General features: G+C 52.9%; 1 protein-coding gene across 1 annotated transcript in view; it reads left to right on the plus strand.

Annotated features, from left to right (window-relative positions):
- Positions 1 to 11,948, plus strand: part of RYR1 (ryanodine receptor 1 (skeletal)) — a 130,714-nt gene that overhangs the window by 19,031 nt on the left and 99,735 nt on the right. Inside the window, 13 exon segments of the mRNA XM_010849313.1 lie at positions 476 to 611; positions 694 to 789; positions 874 to 992; positions 1,869 to 2,002; positions 2,472 to 2,713; positions 3,233 to 3,425; positions 4,366 to 4,582; positions 7,022 to 7,126; positions 7,334 to 7,437; positions 8,326 to 8,409; positions 9,379 to 9,686; positions 10,441 to 10,643; positions 11,593 to 11,796. Of these exon segments, the coding sequence (XP_010847615.1) occupies positions 476 to 611; positions 694 to 789; positions 874 to 992; positions 1,869 to 2,002; positions 2,472 to 2,713; positions 3,233 to 3,425; positions 4,366 to 4,582; positions 7,022 to 7,126; positions 7,334 to 7,437; positions 8,326 to 8,409; positions 9,379 to 9,686; positions 10,441 to 10,643; positions 11,593 to 11,796 (2,145 nt within the window).

The raw sequence follows: 11,948 nt of genomic DNA on the forward strand, positions 1-11,948 counted from the left end.
TATTTATTTGGGCTTCCCTGATAGCTCAGCTGGTAATGAATCCCCCTGCAATGCAGGAGACTCTGGTTCGATTCCTGGGTTGGGAAGATCTCCTGGAGGAGGGCATGGCAATCCACTCCAGTATTCTTGCCTGGAGAATCCCCATGGACAGAGGAGCTTAGTGGGCTACAGTTCATGGGGTCACAAAGAGTCAGACACAATTGAGCGACTAAGCACAGCACACGTGTATTTATTTATTTATTTGGCTGTACCTTACAGCATCTTAGTTCCCTGACCAGGGATTGAACCCATGCCCTCTCAGTGGAAGTATGGAGTCTTAACCACTGAACCACCAGAGAAGTCCCTGTGACTCTAGTTTAGATCTGAGAACACGAAGTCACTAGCTACTGAAGGATTATGAATTAGCAAATTCAAGAAAGGTAAGGAAGGGAGGGCCTGGGGTTCCTGTGATGACCCCCTATTTTCTCTATTCCAGGGGATGCTCTCCTTGGTCCTGAATTGCATTGACCGCCTAAATGTCTACACCACTGCTGCCCACTTCGCTGAATTTGCAGGGGAGGAGGCAGCAGAGTCCTGGAAAGAGATTGTGAACCTGCTCTATGAAATCCTGGGTAAGGGGCCCCAGTCTGGACTCCCCCTTGAGCACCCCGGGTTCCCAGTCCTATGGGATCTGACCCCTCTTTCCACCTTCAGCCTCTCTGATCCGTGGCAATCGTGCCAACTGTGCCCTCTTCTCCAACAACTTGGATTGGCTGGTCAGCAAGCTGGATCGGCTAGAGGCCTCCTCAGGTAGGAGAACCCACGGGGAGGGGATGGGGACTTGGGGGAGGGAGGGCTGCATCCGTGTCAGCTCTCATGCTGGTCCCTGTGCAGGGATCCTGGAGGTGCTGTACTGTGTCCTGATTGAGAGTCCGGAAGTCCTGAACATCATCCAAGAGAACCACATCAAGTCCATCATCTCCCTCCTGGACAAGCATGGGAGGAACCACAAGGTTGGCCCCTCATCCCCTGAATTCTGAACCCTGACCTTTCCCTATGGCCCTCAAATTGCCCCCCCTTCCCCAATTTGTCCCTTACCTGGACTCTCCTGCTACAAGCTTCCATCTCAATACCGAGTCTTCAACTCGCGGTTCTTAAATGAGCTCTGCGTGACATCAGATGCTTCATTAGATCTTTGAAGCAGTTTATTCAGTTTCTAATTTTGTAGTCTTCAGTGGGAGCTGCACAGATACCCTCCAGTTTGCCACAAGTGCTACTGGTTCCCATAGAATTATTTCTAACCACCTCAGATACTCAACTGCAATGCAGGAGATACGGGTTTGATCCCCGGGTTGGGAAGATCCCCTGGAGGAGGAAATGGCAACCCACTTCAGGATTGCTGCCTGGGAAATTCCATGGATAGAGGAGCCTGGCAGGCTATAATCCACGGGGTCACAAGAGTCTAAAACGACTGAGTGCCTAAACCACTAAACTGCCACCACCACCTCACATGTTTACGTTATCCACCTGGGCCCTGAAGACACTCCACTAATCTAAAAGCCTCATCTTGATCCCTGTGCTCTTTCCCTGACTGATCCTTTCACTCTTCCCCTGACCTCTCAGCTGTTACTGCTGTCTCCCCTTCCTTACATTGCTGATGTCTTATCCTAATTCAAATGGCCCCTCGCTTCTCGCCTGACCTTTCCCTTTGACCCCAATCTCGCTCAGTGATTCCTGACCTCCCACTTACATCACCTCGTCTCAGTCCAAATCTCTATCTCCCATCCTGGTGCGTCATCCTTCTGGTATCCCATCCTGGGTCTCCCATAGACCCACCTCCCCCACTTCTCTGGTGCCCTCACACCCTGACCTCTGACCTTGACCTCCAGGTGCTGGATGTGCTATGTTCCCTGTGTGTGTGCAATGGCGTGGCCGTGCGCTCCAACCAAGATCTCATCACTGAGAACTTGCTCCCTGGCCGCGAGCTTCTGCTGCAGACAAACCTCATCAACTATGTCACCAGGTCTGGCCCCTGACTCCTGACTCCAGGACTCAGAACCTCTCAAGCCCCTCCCTAACTCCCGGGTGGGTGGGCCTTCCTCCACCTCCCACCCTGGGACTTGACACCGGTCCCCACAGCCGTTCCCAGGTCATCCCTGGCTTCTCACACCTCTTGTCCTCTCTCCCTGCTCTGTTTCTGCCTGTCTCTTCCTCTCTTTCTGTGTTGCTCTTTCTGTCTTCCTCTGTCTCTATTTCTCCTCCACCTCTTTTTCCTGGGCTCTTGTCCACCTCTCTCTTCTCTGTCCTTTGATGCTTCTGTCTCTCTCTGCTTTCTCTGTGTGTGTGTCTCTCTCTGTCTCCATGTCTCTGCTTTTCTGTTTTTCTTGGGTGTGGATCTCTTGGTCTTTCTCCCTTCCCTTCCCGCCCCCAGCAGCCTGGGTCTCCTCTCCATCTCTCCTTCACCCTCCTCTCCTGTTCTGTCTCTCCTGTAGCATCCGCCCCAACATCTTTGTGGGCCGAGCAGAGGGCACCACGCAGTACCTCAAATGGTACTTTGAGGTGATGGTGGACGAGGTGGTTCCGTTCCTGACGGCTCAGGCCACCCACCTGAGGGTGGGCTGGGCCCTCACTGAGGGCTACAGCCCCTACCCCGGGGGCGGCGAGGGCTGGGGCGGCAACGGGGTCGGCGATGACCTCTATTCCTACGGCTTTGACGGGCTGCACCTCTGGACAGGTACCTGGACCCTTCTAGGGGACCCTCAACCCTGACCATTGACCCCAGGGTTTCTAAGGGTCTCACTGAACACCTTGGGGTTCTTGGGATCTTGACCCCCAAACAGGCTAATTTTGACCCCTTTACTCCTCATTTCCCAAGACCCTAACCCTAGAGCTTCGAGAATCTTGGCCCTCACCTGTTTCTTCATAAGCCCCAGAACTCTGATCCCAGAGGAAGTCTGATCTCTGACCTGAGAGATCCTAGAAAACTGCCCTGATTATTATGACCTCGATCTTTGACTTCTGACCCCAAAGATTCCAGAATCCTAACTCTAGGACAGCTTTAATCTCTGACTCCTACACCTCTCAAGAACCTAACCTCAGGGGAAACTTGACCTCTGCCCCTAATCTCTAAGAGCACTTGACCTTGGAGATCCTAAAACCCCATTGGATCCTCTAATATCTACCCTTGTCTCCTGAGCCCACTGGTTCTGCTGGACCTCTGACTTCTGACTTCTTCCCGGTGATCCGGGTGCAGGACACGTGCCACGCCTGGTCACTTACCCTGGGCAGCACCTCCTGGCCCCCGAGGACGTGGTCAGCTGCTGCCTGGACCTCAGTGTGCCGTCCATCTCTTTCCGCATCAATGGCTGTCCCGTGCAGGGGGTCTTCGAGGCCTTCAATCTTGATGGGCTCTTCTTCCCTGTTGTCAGCTTCTCGGCTGGTGTCAAGTAAGGACTCATCCCTGCCCCCTTGCCAGTCTCCAGACCAGGGCCTGTCCTAAGACAGCTTCTGCAGGCATGCCGTGGCCTGCTATGGGGCCAGGACCCAGCGGCCTGTCCTCAGGACCGACAGGCCAGACCCCTGTGTGAGGGTCACTGTGACACTCTCAATCACCTCCGCTTCTCCCCAATCTCTGTGTCCCCAAATTTCACAATGACCTTCTAATGATTAATAAGTTTCTTCCAGTGACCTCCCAAATGAACCTCTGATCCTCCCAATTATTCTATGCCATTCCAATAACCTCCAAATGATTTCAAAATCTGAATGATGATCTTCCAGTGACCACAAAGCCTCCCAATGATCTTGGACTCTCCCAATGACGCCATGCTCTTAACAACTCCTCAATGACCCCAGCTTCTCCCAGTGGTACTCTAAGAGCTCCATAATCTCCCAGCTACCCTTCAATGACCACAGTTATTTCAAAGACTTCTCAGTAGCCCAGTGTTTTCCCAATGACCCCAAACTCTGTGTGTGACTTCTCACCATTTCAGTGGTAATTACAGTTTCTCAAGGTTACACCTTGAAAGTCTCAATGACTTCTGGATGACCACCTTCTTGGTCTCCCCCAAACCTTCTGGTATCTCTAAATGCTCTATTGACCCAGGACCTCCTCCAAAGGACCTTCCTGTGACCATGGATTAACTCCTTAGTGACCTGGCCCCCACTTTACTTTTTTTGACTTTCTAACAATTCCTATTGCCTTCTGACAGTTTCTTTGACCTTAGACTTTCCTGATTCCTAAAATCACCTCCATGACCCTATGACTGTCCACTGACCTCAAGTCAACCCAGCACCTCCCACCAATTCCAGGATTGCTCCCTTCCCCTCCCTGAGTACAGACTCTGCTAGGTAAACTGTCCTCACTAGTGACCCCGCTCTCCCATCTAGAGTGCGGTTCCTCCTTGGTGGCCGCCATGGAGAATTCAAGTTCCTCCCTCCTCCTGGGTACGCCCCTTGCCACGAGGCTGTGCTCCCACGAGAGCGACTCCATCTGGAACCCATCAAGGAGTACCGGCGGGAAGGGCCTCGGGGGCCCCACCTGGTGGGCCCCAGTCGCTGCCTCTCACACACCGACTTTGTGCCCTGCCCTGTGGACACTGTCCAGGTACTGCCTGCTCTGTAAGGGTTTCCTGGAGTGGCAGACCCCCTTAGGAGTCAGTGGGGTGGGCAGCTGAGCTGGAAGCTGGGGACCTTGTTGTTTGACAGATGGGGAAACTGAGGCAGGAGGGAGGCAAAGGAATCTCTCCAGGCAGAATCTGAGTTTCAGGGGGTCCTCACGATAGCCCCCTAAAGAAAGGACTATTATTTGGACTTCCCTGGTGGCTAAGGCTCTGCGCTCCCAACACAGGGGCTCTGAGTTCAATCCCTGGTCAGGGAACTAGATCCCACATGCCACAACTAAAGATCCCACATGCCGTGATGAAGACAGAAGATCCTGCATGCTGCAACTAAGACCTGGTGCAGCCAAATAAATCAGTAAAAATAAATATGTAATAAAAGAAAGGACTATTATTGCCCCAATATACAGTTGGGGAAAGTGAGGCCCAGAGAGGTCAAGCAGGTCGTGCAAGTCACACAGCTGATTTGCACCCAGGCGGTCTGATCCCAAAGCCTGTGATCATATCCACCACAATTTGTGGAGCAAGTTTTCTATTCCAGGCCTCCCCCCATTCCCCTTATCCCAACCTGAGCTCCCCACCCTTCTCTCCAAGTGTGTTCCTCTAGGAGGGGATATAAGTCATGTTTAAGAGCCTGATCACGAGGGTCTGACTTTCAGCATGTCTCTGTGGGCATGCGACTTCACTTCTCTGTGCCTTGGTCCCCTCACCTGTGAGGAAAAGGGGAGAATGAGAGAACGTACCTGTAGCATGGTAGTGAAGTTTAGATGAATTAATATATGTGAAGTGCTTAGCACGGTCCTAAGAAAGTGTTAAGTCCTCAATTGAGTTATTGTCATTATGGGTAAAGTGAGTGAGTGAAAGTCACTCAGTTGTGTCCGACTCTTTGTGACCCCATGCACCATACAGTCCATGGAGTTCTCCAGGCCAGTATGGAGTGGGTAGCCTTTCCCTTTTCCAGGGGATCTTCCCAAGCCAGGTCTCCCACATTGCAGACAAATTCTTTACCAGCTGAGCCACAAGGGAAGCCCAAGAATACTGGAGTGGGTAACCTATCCCTTCTCCAGCAGATCTTCCCGACCCAGGAATTGAACCGGGGTCTCCTGCATTACAGGTGATTCTTTACCTGTAATTTTACCTGATTCTTTACCTGAGCTATCAGGGAAGCCCCATCATTATGGGTAATAGTAATGTTATTGCAAATCAACCTGCCATCCCCCTGTAGCTTGGATGTCTCCCTTCCTGTCCCCCACCGGTCAGCCTCAAGAGCCATCCACTTGGTCTCCTGGACATCCCCTCCCCACTCCTCCCCTCACAACCCAACCTGGTCCAACTATGTGCCAGGTATTTATACAAACTACAGTTGATCCTTGGACCATGCAGGGGGTTTAGGGGCCCAACCCCAGCAAGCTGAAAGCCCCAGTACTACTATTTCTGTCTTAGGTCAAAAGAATTCGTAAATAGCACATGAAGAGCAGGAAGCTGAAACAGTTTGGATAGAATGACTCAAACCCTTCTTTTGATTCCACATATTGTGATCTCAATCAAACACAAACTTTTTCCTACCTTGAGTTAATTAGAGATCTGTAAAATGAAAACATGGGGCTTCCCAGATGATGCAGTGATAAAGAATCCTCCTGCCAATGCAGGAGACTCAAGGCACAGGTTCGATCCCTGGGTTAGGAAGATCCCCTGGAGTAGGAAACGGCAACCCACTCCAGTATTCTTGCCTGGAAAATTCCATGGACAGAGGAGCCTGGCAGGCTACAGTGCATGGGGTTGCAAAGATTCAGACATGACTGAGCACATACACACACACACACAAAATGAAAATACAGCTACTATATTTACTGAAAAAAATCCACGCAGTTTAAGCCTGCATTGTACGAGGGGCTACTGTATATAACATTTAGTAACTTATGTAGATGATTTCACTGAACCCATATAAAGTATTGTGTTGGCTAAGAAGTCTGTTCGCGTTTTTTCATATGATTCTATGGAAAAATTAGAACGAACTTTCTGGCCAACCCAATGTTATGAGTTAACATTGTTCCAGTGTTCATTGTACAGAGAAGGAAAGAGACCCATCCGTTCATTCAGAAAACATCTCCAGAGCATCTCCTCTGGGCTGGGGAGGGCTGGGGAAATGCTGGAGACAAACGCAGCCCCAGCCCTGCCCTCACGGAGCTCCCAGTCCACAGGGGGAGACAGACTCATCCCCAGATAATTCCTTGATTCTGAGGATGTCAAGTTCTGAGCATCCATTCTGGAGGCAGGATAAGGTGATGGGGAGCAGGGCTTGGATGGCAGGAAAGGTCAAAAGAGCTCCCTGGTGAACTGTCGAGAGCTGGTGCGTGTTCTTGGGAAGACTTTATAGCACGGGGTGGAGGGAACTCAGGGACCTCACGGATGTCCCCTGCCCCCAGATTGTCCTGCCTCCCCATCTGGAGCGTATTCGGGAGAAGCTGGCCGAGAACATCCATGAACTCTGGGCACTGACTCGCATCGAGCAGGGCTGGACCTATGGCCCGGTGAGTGGACGGGGGAGAGAGGCTAGACTGGCTATGGAGGAGTGAGAACCGCTTGCTATTGGGGAGGGGCCGGGGGTTGGAGGAGGAGACTTTGGGAGGGCTCCTTGGGTTTCAAGTGGCAGAACGAGGGGTAAGAGGTCAGAGGTCACAGTCTGGGAGTCTTGGGGAGGGAAGAGGAGCCAAGGAATGACTCTGGGGTTTCTCCAGGTTCGGGATGACAATAAGAGACTGCACCCCTGCCTTGTGGATTTTCACAGCCTGCCGGAGCCCGAGAGGAATTACAACCTGCAGATGTCGGGGGAGACGCTCAAGTGAGGAGGGGACTGGGGAAAGGGCCCTGGGCCTGGCCGCTGGGCGGAAGGGCACAGGGAAACAGGGACAGTGAGACAGAGACTGAGAGAGAGAGAAATAGATAAAAGAGCAACACAGGGAGTGGGAGATGGGGATTGTGAAACTGACAGAGGGTGAGTAAGAGATAGAGGCATAAAGAGAGATGCTCAGGACTCCCCTGGTGTTCCGGTGGTTAAGAATCGCCTGCCAAGGTGGAACCGGGTTCAATCCCTGATCCAGGAGGATTCCACAGGCTGCAGGGCAAATAAGGCTGTGTGCCACAACCACTGAGCCCAAGCACTGCAACTACTAAAGGCCGAGTGCCCTGGGGTCTGTGTTCTGCAACAAGAGAAGCCACCTCCATGAGAAGCCTGAGCACTGCTACGAGAGAGCAGTCCCCACTCACTGCAACTAGAGAAGAGCCTATGCAGCAACGGAGGCCCAAGGCTGCCCAAAATAAATAATAAATGAATAGATAACCTAAAGACAAACATTTCTATATACTAGCAATGTATACACTGGAAAACAAAATTTTTAAAAATACTATTATTTAAAATGGTTCCCCTTGCTAAATAAAGAGGCACAGTAAGTGGAAGAAAGAGAAAGAGACAAGGAAAGAAGCAGAGAGGAAAAGAACATAATCAAAGAAATACAGAGACAGAGACACAGGGAGAGACAGGAGTCAGGGAGGCAGAGAGATGGGATAAATACTCAGAAAACCAGAGCAGGAAACAGGGAGAGAGCTGGTGACCCAGAGACAGAGTTGACAGGGGCCCAGGGAGAAGGGTAGCCGGGCTGGGGGAGGGGAGGCTAGGGACAGGGTGGCCATGTGGGGTGACCTGCTCCCCTGCCCCCACCCCCTGCCCCAGGACTCTACTGGCGCTGGGCTGCCACGTGGGCATAGCGGATGAGAAGGCGGAGGACAACCTGAAGAAGACGAAACTCCCCAAGACGTGAGTGTGGGTGACCTGGGCCCCACCTGGGGAATAGAGTAGGGGGCTAGGGATGCCACGGTGAGGGCTGGAGTGATCGAGAGCTGGAGTGGTGAGGCTGAGGTCAGAGACAAAGGGGCCATGGGTTGGGGTGGAGGTCTAGGACCAGGGATCAGAGCTGTAGAGTTAGTGGTGAGCATCCTAGGGAGTTGAGAACACAGTTAGGAGTTCCTGAGAGAGTAGGAGTGAGTCAGACTCAGGGTCAGGGTCTCCATGGAGTCGGGAAAATGAGAGAGCAGAAGTTGTGTCTCTGAGTTAGAGGTGCGGGGTCAGTGGAAAGAGGTGAGACATTGCTGGAGTTGTCAGTAAGGGATCCTGAAATGATAGATGAGAGGTCACAGGTCCTGGGGATAGATACCAAGGTTCAAAAGTCAAGGACTCCAGAGTGAGCAGTTTGAAATGATAGGGTCCTGGAATCAGAGGTAAGAAGCCTTCAAGTCAGAGGTGAGAGGTCAGAGCACCCCAGGACCAGAGATGAGGCTCCCAAGATCAAGATGAAAGGGGTCACAGAGGCCAGAGGTCAGTGAAGTCAAAGCCCTTGCTAAGGTCACAGGATCCTGGGGTCTGAGGTCAGGTAAGCTTATTTGAGAACCTTGATGTCAGATGGGAGTTCCCTGGTGGTCCAGTGGCTAAGACTTCATGCCCCCAGTGCAGGGGGCCTGGCTTTGACCCCTGGTCAGGGAACTAGATCCCACATGTCACACCTGAGAGTTTGCCCACCACAACTAAAGATCCTGCATGCTACCCCATGCAGCCAAATAAATAAACAAATATATTGAAAAAGAACCCTGCTGTCAGAGATCAAAGGTCAAAAGTTTCAAAGATCATGGGATCCTAAGGACCAGGGTCAGAAGTCAAGGATCCCGTGGCACGGAGCCCAGTAGTGGAGGCGAGGGTCTCGTCCCACTGGCTCCCCACCACCACCCGCAGGTACATGATGAGCAACGGGTACAAGCCGGCACCGCTAGACTTGAGCCACGTGAGACTGACGCCCGCGCAGACCACGCTGGTGGACCGGCTGGCGGAGAACGGGCACAACGTGTGGGCCCGAGACCGAGTGGCCCAGGGCTGGAGCTACAGTGCCGTGCAGGACATCCCTGCCCGCCGGAACCCTCGCCTCGTGCCCTACCGCCTGCTGGATGAGGCCACCAAGCGCAGCAACCGCGACAGCCTCTGCCAGGCCGTGCGCACCCTGCTGGGCTACGGCTACAACATCGAGCCGCCCGACCAGGAGCCCAGTGAGTGCTGACCGCAGGCCCCTGACTCCGCCCCTGGACTCCAATCTCTGACCCAACTCAGCCCCTCAGTGGGCTATATCTGTACCACTGACACTTTCCCCAACCATGACACTCACTCTGTCCCTGAGCCTGAACCCGATCTTGACCACTGACCTTGACTCAAACTCTGCCTGGGCTACAGCTGCAACATAGACCAGGAACCCAGTGAACCCTGACCCCTGACTCCAGTTCCTGACCCCCAGCTCTGATCCCTGACCCCTAACCTCTGGACTATGTATATAACAGGGAGCCACCCAACCAAGCACTCAGAAAGCCTCTAAGTACTACTCCTAACTTGACTGCTGACCTGTTATTGACCCCTGACCCCAGCCTCAACCCCTGCCACCAACTCCAATTTCCATCCCCCTCCCTGACCCTGATTCTGACTCCCTCTCCCCGATCCTGCTTTCAGCCCTTGATTCTTAACATCAGCCTTAATCTTGACCCTTCACCACAGACCATGACTGTGACCGACCCAACTTTCTCCCTCCATGTCTCTATTGCTAGTTCCTCTCTGAAACTCTTGACTGCTAGAGGGACAGAGGAGAAGTCTCAGTAGGTCCCTCCTACTTCTCTGTGACTGCTCTGAGAGTCCCCAGTTCTTCTTCTCTAACACCAAAAGCTGTGCCTTTCCCCTCAGCGCCCCAAGGCCCTTACCTCTCCCGATCTCGCCCACCAACCCAGCCTCTCTTACGCTGCCTGGCCCCATGTTCAGGTCAGGTGGAGAGCCAGTCTCGCTGGGACCGGGTGCGCATCTTCCGGGCAGAGAAATCCTACGTGGTGCAGAGTGGCCGCTGGTACTTCGAGTTCGAGGCAGTCACCACCGGCGAGATGCGAGTGGGCTGGGCTCGGCCTGAGCTGCGCCCAGACGTGGAGCTGGGAGCAGATGACCTGTCCTATGTCTTCAACGGGCACCGCGTGGGTAGCTCCCTGGCTCCGCTCTGCCAGGCTCTGTGATCCTTCCCACACTCGTGTAATCCAGCCCTGCCTCTCTGTGTCTCACTCTGTCCGCCCATCCCTGAATCTACCTTCCCATCCATCCCTCCATCCTCCCCCTCCCTCTGTCTGTGCATATATCCGTCCACATCCATCTCTCTATCCAACCATCCATCTGTCATTTCATCCATCCATCTTCTCGTCTGTCCAAAGAATCACTTAGGCATCTACGGTTCCATATATTCGGGTAGTTGTCAGTTCAGCCATTCACCTTTTTTTAACCAATTTGTGATTTCATTTATTCGCTCATCTATCTAATAATTCAATGTTTCATTTATCCATTCATCTATCCAATAATCTAATGCATACAGACGTCATCTATTTATCTGCCACCTACACAGACCTGTGTGTCTGTCTGTACTTTCTTTCTTCCCTCTGTCATCCCAGGTAGACCCTCAGCTTTCATTTCATTCTTCCATCCAGCCATACACCTGCTCCCCATCCATCTACCCATCTCATTATTCACGTATCTGTTCTGGGGCATATGGGTATAGATGCGTACATATGGGGGACATTGATAGTTAGTTTCTCCTTTCCATTCCTCTACTTTCTGCTTCCCCCAACCCTCCAAGACCACCTGGGTGGCCTGTACAGCCCCAGTCACGAAAACAACAGAGAACCCAGGCAAAAGGGATGAGATAGAGAGATGGCTGGGAAGGGAAAGCACGAATGCCTAGCCCCTACCTTCCAAGGACCATGGATGCAAATGTGGGGACACAAGGGGGACGCTGTGGGGCTGACCCTTCCTCTGTTCCCCATGCACTGGGCCTGGTGCCTTGCGTGTGTGTCTTGACATGTCTCCCCTCGCTCCCGTATCTCTCCATTTCTCTGTATGTCTCTCACACCACGTCTCCCCCTCACCTCCTCACAGGGTCAGCGCTGGCACCTGGGCAGTGAACCGTTTGGGCGTCCCTGGCAGTCGGGAGATGTTGTGGGCTGCATGATCGACCTCACAGAGAACACCATCATTTTCACCCTCAATGGCGAGGTCCTCATGTCTGATTCCGGCTCAGAAACAGCCTTCCGCGATATCGAGATTGGGGATGGTGAGGGCCGGCCTCGGGGCCCCTCTCTGGTTTTCTTCCATCTCACCTGACCCTACACCGCCCCTTCCAGCCCCCGGCTCTTCCATCCCCTCTTTCCACGCGCATCCTCCCCATGGCTGCCCCTGCCTCGCCCACCTATGCTCACCCCTGCCCATCTATCCCCTCCCACCAGGCTTCCTGC

The sequence above is a fragment of the Bison bison genome, unplaced genomic scaffold (assembly GCF_000754665.1).
Source record: "Bison bison bison isolate TAMUID 2011002044 unplaced genomic scaffold, Bison_UMD1.0 scf7180017864280, whole genome shotgun sequence".
Classification (NCBI taxonomy): domain Eukaryota; kingdom Metazoa; phylum Chordata; class Mammalia; order Artiodactyla; family Bovidae; genus Bison; species Bison bison.